This window comes from Camellia sinensis, chromosome 4 (assembly GCF_055761805.1).
Source record: "Camellia sinensis isolate YWXY chromosome 4, ASM5576180v1, whole genome shotgun sequence".
In the NCBI taxonomy this organism is placed as follows: Eukaryota; Viridiplantae; Streptophyta; class Magnoliopsida; order Ericales; family Theaceae; genus Camellia; species Camellia sinensis.
In genome coordinates, this window is record NC_138964.1 from 143456320 (window position 1) to 143462842 (window position 6523).

The following is a 6523-nucleotide window of genomic DNA, read 5'->3' on the forward strand; positions in this document are numbered from 1 at the left end:
ATTGGATTAATAGTCCAATAAAATTATTAATCCGATGTTTGGTTAAACAATTGAAGTACAGACTAATTATTTTAAACTTGACTATTTGTTAAGATAGGATACATAATCCAACGGGTTCGTAGTCCTAGGACTATTAGTCATGGAAATGCTAATCCAATCCGCCCAAACAAACATGGCATAAGAGTTGAAACAAAGTGACTTTCATTGCATCAACAAACACTAAGAGTTGAAACAAAGTAGTGAAATATTTAAATAGCATCTCTCTATATAAAAGCATAACAAGCCAAGAATCACAAGAAAATAATCACTCACAAAGCAAAACATGATGCAGACAGAGTATGATCCCAGTCAACACAAAATATAACTCACACCATAGACATAACAAGAAGCAAGACAAAGAAACAAGAAAATATGAAAGGAAAACATCTTTCATATCATACTAGTTGCCAAAACATATAAACAAAGCAATTTATTTACTAGGTTCAAATCCAAACTTCTTCACAGGTTAGCTAGTTATAGACATACTAGAGGAAGTAGCCAAGAAAACAAAAACAAAACCAAAAGGCTCATAACATGTTCCTGCAGCTACTCCATTTATTATATATATAGTATATATACTATTGAAAAGGTAATAAGAAGCCTCTTGGATTACATCTTCTCCCCAGCAATAAGATCCATGACCACACGCTTGATGCTCCCATTGTTCTTCTGCAGAAGCCTCTTGTTTGTCTCTTTATCACAGAAACCCTATCATCCAAAACCCAAATTTGTTAAACCAAATCAAACAATCAGGGGAAAAGAAAGAAAAGCTAATGATTAGTTTGATTTTAAAAATCTATTTTATGAATTTTTTAAAAAAATAAAACTACTTTGATCCCCCCCCCCCCCCCCCAAAACAGAAAACCATATAAAAATGACAGAGTGCCTTTAATTTTTTCCATTTTTTTCACCAAACTAATTTTTAGTGTTTTTTTATTCAGAAAACAGAGTTTGAAAACACAGCTCACCATCTCCTGCAGCTCCTCAAGGATCGGATCCCATTCAGCTACACCACAGAGATCATCCACCGATTGCTCCAAGTCATATTCATTCATCCTCAAGATTTCCTTGTTCAAATCAATCTGCTTGAAACCCATCTCCTCAAGTTCCCTAAGGAGGGTCTGCTCAACATCAGCTTTAGGCGACGGCACAACATCAGCTTTAGGCAACGGCACAACATCAGCAGAAGGAGACGGCAGAGCCGGTGCAACTTCTGACAAATCAATAACAGGGTATGAAACTGTTGCAGGAGACACTGGAGTGACAGGGTTCGAGACCCCACCACCAACTAGTAAAGTATCATTAATGGGGAAATTCTGCTCCTGGTCCTTGTTTGGGTGCGAGTAAACAATTGGCTCCACTAAATCTTTGGCTCTGTTAGGATTGTTGGGCACTGGGAAGCTATCCACCACGGGTTCAAACTGCATATTTACCATTTCAGGACCAGTTATACCACTGCTGGCAGGAGGCAAATTCAGGTTCAAGCCATTGAAGCTATCGTACAACGAGTCCTTCAGAGAAGCATCAACCTGAATGGAAAAAGAAAAAAAAATATCAGAACATGATACATAGCCATGTTTAGTATAGTATCAACACAAGGGAAAAGAGGAGACCTGAATAAGAACCCAAACACGTTGCCCAAATTTTTGGCCAGAGGGGGAGGCCATCCTCCAGTATGAGGTGTACTGACCAGGAAGTTCAGGAGCAGTAAAATCAACAGCAACGTCCAGCTCATTGTCCACAGGTAAACCATTCGAAGATATCTAGCAGAGGTTAAAAAGCATTAGAACAAAATTTCTCAGTTAAAGACTAATGGATGTCACTAATTGTAAATTGAGATTGTTTGGTATTGGCTTTTTTAGTTACTTTTGTTGGTTTGAAATCCAACTAAAAAACCAAAAAGTTAAAGTCACAAAAAAAGCCAAAAAGTTAAAAATTATCCCAAACATATTAGTTTTTTTCCCTCACATTTTAGCTAAAAAGTCAAAAAGTTACTAAAACGGCTTATTCCCAAACCATGTTAGTGGGTTTGGGTATGGCTTATATAGTGATTTTTTGGCTTTTTGCAAAAATACGTGCAAAAAGTAGAGAGGTGATCTAACAACTTGTAGCAAATAAGACAATAAACAACTTATTTAGATGGTTGCCAAACTACCTCAGCTAAAAAAGTTAATGTTTTTGGAAAGTCGCTAAAAGAATGCTTTTTTGTTAGTGAAGAAGTTGCGTTGCTTTTTGGCATCAGGCTTTTTGACTTATTTAGCCAAAACGATGTTATTTATTTATTTATAACACCCCAAACAGACGCATGCAAGCTCTTAATGTAACAAATTATCAAATAAGAACACAACGCAAACATAAGTAGACTATTTAAAAGTGGTTGTAAAGAAGATTAGAAGGCCGCTTACCTGTAACTCAACAGAAATGGCATTGCTTAATTTATCTCCCCCGATCCACATAAGCTGAGTTCCCTGAGGCCACACAACATTACCATTGTTCCGCATCCGCCAAATCTTGGTAAATGGGGTTGATGGGGCCATGACAGTACCATCCATCACATTAACATCCAAAATGAAGCGACTCTCCAACTTTGGGCGACATGGCTTCATCCCACCAGCTCTCAGGACATGATGTAATGGTGGAGGACGCACCCGGGGATTCTGCATCCGGAAAAAACAAACGAAATGAACAAAACATAAAACAAAAAGGAAAAACTTCGCTACCCATGCAAAAGAAAGAGGTGAACTAGGATACCACATACAGAATCATAGAACCCTTTAAAGGAATGTGGATGCCGATGTGAAACCGGACGGTCCATTCTGATGTAATCAGTGTCTTTTCCCATTTCTGAGAAGCAGATGCTGCACAGGTCATAATTATCTTTTCTGCAAGAAAAAAGAGAGTAGATTTTTCAGTATTTTTCTCTCTAACAGCAAACCACATGATATTTAATAAATACTTACACTTTAGACTTAAACCTAGGTCCAGTTATTGGATGAACCCCACAGCCATCGCAACAAACACCCCTATGAAATATACCGCCCATGCCTTCACTGTGACTGTAGCCCCTTTTAAATAGAGGCAGTACACGGGAACCATAATGCAATGGAGGCACAGCTGAATCACTTGCTACAGGAATCCCCGCAAATGGACATTCATTAATTAGATTCAGATTAGGGAACATCGTTGTGCTTGTACTGCCACCCAAATTCGTATTCTTGGAATCCATGGCAGAATTTCTCTTAGAATCAGCAGTACTTGCAAAAAAACCAGAACCAACAGATTTCCATGGTTCATTTGACTTCCTGACCTCTTTATTATCACTAGTAGGAAAATTAGATTCAACTGATTTAAAATTTTCCCACTCAATACCCTTAGCTTTACGATCCCTCAGCATGTTAACCTCCTCTTTGCTACCACAAAAAGCATCAACAGATGCAGGATTCGCAGACATAAATCCAGATGGAAAAGAATCACCAGGGAGGCTAGCATTAAGATTCATGGGACCAGAGGTAGGGGTAACTGAGGCATCCACATCTTTGATGCCCTTACCAAGGTCCACCTTCTTATTGGTTTTGCAAGTTGGCTCTTCAGATTTGGTATTTGGCATCACCTCTGATGTGGTCCCATCATCCTTTGAAGCCTTGGTCTTGTAAGTTGGCTCTTCAAATTTGGTATTTGGCATTGCCTCTGATGTGGCCCCATCATCCTTTGAAGCCTCTGGCCCTTTAGTCATTGATGCACCCATGGGATTTCCAGCAGCCCCACTGTGTGCGCTAGATTCTGTACCAGCCTGGAACTCAGAAAGTGGATTTATGTAGGACTGACCCAATTTTGAAAAAGAGTCAAAAAGCTCAGCAAGCCCTGGAGTAGAGGATGCAGGTCTAGATACGAAGTCAAGCGACAGTTTCGAGAGTGCTTCACGGAAAGGTTCTGGTACAGATTTCAAGAATTCAGAAACAGTGCTGTTCCAGTTTGGCAATGGATACTGGACCCCAGGTGATCTCATTGGGGTAGAGCTTCCACTTGATCTGGTGTACGATCTACCACCCTTATCAGAATTCAACTTCACACTAATCCTCAAGGGATTCAAGGACTGTCTCATGACATCATGCAGATCCTCCTCATCGACAAATGTTACTATATCACCATCTTCATCAATATAAGTGAGTGTAAGATCCACATCAGATGCAAAATTGAAGAGACTAAGAACCTTCTCTCTCAATCCGCCCATGTCAAGGTCCAGCCGTCCAGCTTCAGTAACACGTGCATTGAAGCGCCTAAGTGTTTCTCCATATTTAACCTGAAGCCATGTACCCATACATGTTTAAAATATAATATAATGCACAAGGAACCTATAAAACCAGGTAGAGATCATGGAAAAGAGAAACCATGCTGGTAATTCATTAGAGAAAAACCAATAACAAGCAATGTAATACACTAATCGCGCAAGTTTTGACAAAAACTTAATATATTCTATTACAAAATATGTAATTCAAAGATATCCACCAAGTAAGCCACAATGCATATCGAAATACCTCTTTGCATTATATGAACAACATTTTGATACTGAAGTTAATATTATCATTTAAGAAAGGACACTACTAAACTGCTTGTTGAATCAGATTCCCAGAACGATAACAAACAAGAAAAAAAAAAACAGTTGGGATCTTAATATTCACAACCTAGCATATATCATAAAAATCACCATTACTTAACTCGAGGTTTTTCTTTCTTAAGACGAAAACATTAGTGCTAAAAAGCCTAAAATAAAGAAAGGGTCATCCTAACCACCACCCAATGGGTGCTAGAGTTATGGTTCAAATAATATATAGGGTTTGCTCCCTCCAAGTCTTAGGTTGAACTCCCATTACTATCAACTTCTTCGAGCCACGCTAGCGGGCTCTGCCCGATCCACGTGGAGGGATGCTTTGTGTAAGTCCTGTGCGCGTAAGTGGACCAAACACCCAGTCATAAAAAAAAATAATATAAAATTTTAGAATTTCAATACACATTTGTATTTCCACACTATTATATATTTATGCACATAGTTCCATACACCCTTTTACACATATAGCAACATTAACCAACGCCATTGACCGGCGGTGACTAGCATTATCCCGTAAAAAATAGGTAAAGATTAAATTCTTGAGGCTATGTTTGGACAATATGAATCAAAGACAATGAGTGAAAACAGGCCAACAACACCGACACCCGTCAAATAATAACAAACTAAGGGGAAAAAAAATCAGAAACAGGCCAAAGAACCATATGTTAACACCGTTCAACACGTTGTACACAGAAAGCCCCAAAATTTTGATTATTGATTGACCATACCATCTACAAGTATTTCTCAAACAACCAAGCAATCATCTAGGTTTCAATATACCATACAGTTTACATATATAATGTAACAAAAAGCTCACATAAGAACTTAATTTTACATTTTAGTTTCTTTGTAATCTCTATTGATTTCAATAAGATCAAAACCCAATAATACTAACAATCGTAATTTTATTTCCGTCAATTTTCTCAAAAAAAAAGAGCACAAAAAAAAAAAAAAAAAAAACACGATCGTACACAAACAACAGCCAAATCAAACACAATCATACCCAAACAATAAACAAATCATTGAAACCGCAGCCGAAATAGTGAAATCGTATCATAATACAGATAATCGGATAAACTAATGAAAAAGAGAGAGTGTAAAATCGAACCTTGATCACAATAGTAGACTCCATAGCTTACACTAGAAGCGTTCCAGGTAAGCCGCAACAAGTACTAAAATAAACGAAACCCTAACCCTAGAATCGAAGGAAACTGAAGACGAATAGTTCAAAATCCAGAGCGATACGATCGGCGAGACTGGGTTACAGAGAACACCATGTAGATTACACGCGTAACCTTGAGCCGCTTCTCTCTCTATCTCTCTCTCTAAAAACTTTCTCTCTCTGTAGATACAGGTGTTGCTGCATATATATAGAGAGAGAGATTTTGTGATATATCTTCTTCCCAAAGAAAACTCCTCGACGAAGGAACCAAAAAGTCGTCTCGATCTCATCCGAATAGACCTCGAGACCACGGTAGCAACCGTGGATCTCATTAGTTATTGGCTAGAATTTCGTTTTATGGTGGATTTGGGTGTATTGGATTGTAACTGACGTGGAAAATATCGCGGCGGATGAACAAAAAATGGCATAGACCTAAGAATTCATGTCCACCGTCCACCAATACATAGGGATATGGAAAACTAGAGGCTAACGGGTTGTTTAGGATGACTTAATTAAGTGTATTTTTTGTCTTTTTAAAAAAAGGTGTGCAGAAAAATAAAGAGATGATGTGATGGAAAAAAGATAAAAAGTGTGTACTTATTTTGGGGTTGCCAAACTTGGCCTAAAAATTTCTATCAAATGTTTTATCAAATGTGTGATATGAATGTGGATTTCAGACTTATATAGACCCACGTAATATGAGACATTTAATAAAA

At 38.0% G+C, this 6523-nt stretch overlaps 1 protein-coding gene across 1 annotated transcript; it reads right to left on the reverse strand.

The window, feature by feature from the left end:
* Positions 1 to 412: 412 nt before the first annotated feature.
* On the reverse strand, positions 413 to 6249 carry NBR1 (ubiquitin-associated (UBA)/TS-N domain-containing protein / octicosapeptide/Phox/Bemp1 (PB1) domain-containing protein). Its single transcript, XM_082866354.1, has 7 exons — positions 5754 to 6249; positions 3000 to 4339; positions 2798 to 2921; positions 2445 to 2696; positions 1653 to 1802; positions 1008 to 1568; positions 413 to 747 (listed from the first exon to the last, which is right to left on the reverse strand). The coding sequence occupies exons 1-7, from the start codon at positions 5775 to 5777 to the stop codon at positions 649 to 651; spliced, it is 2550 nt and encodes an 849-aa protein (XP_082722480.1). The 5' UTR covers positions 5778 to 6249; the 3' UTR covers positions 413 to 648.
* Between the last annotated feature and the right edge of the window lie 274 nt (positions 6250 to 6523).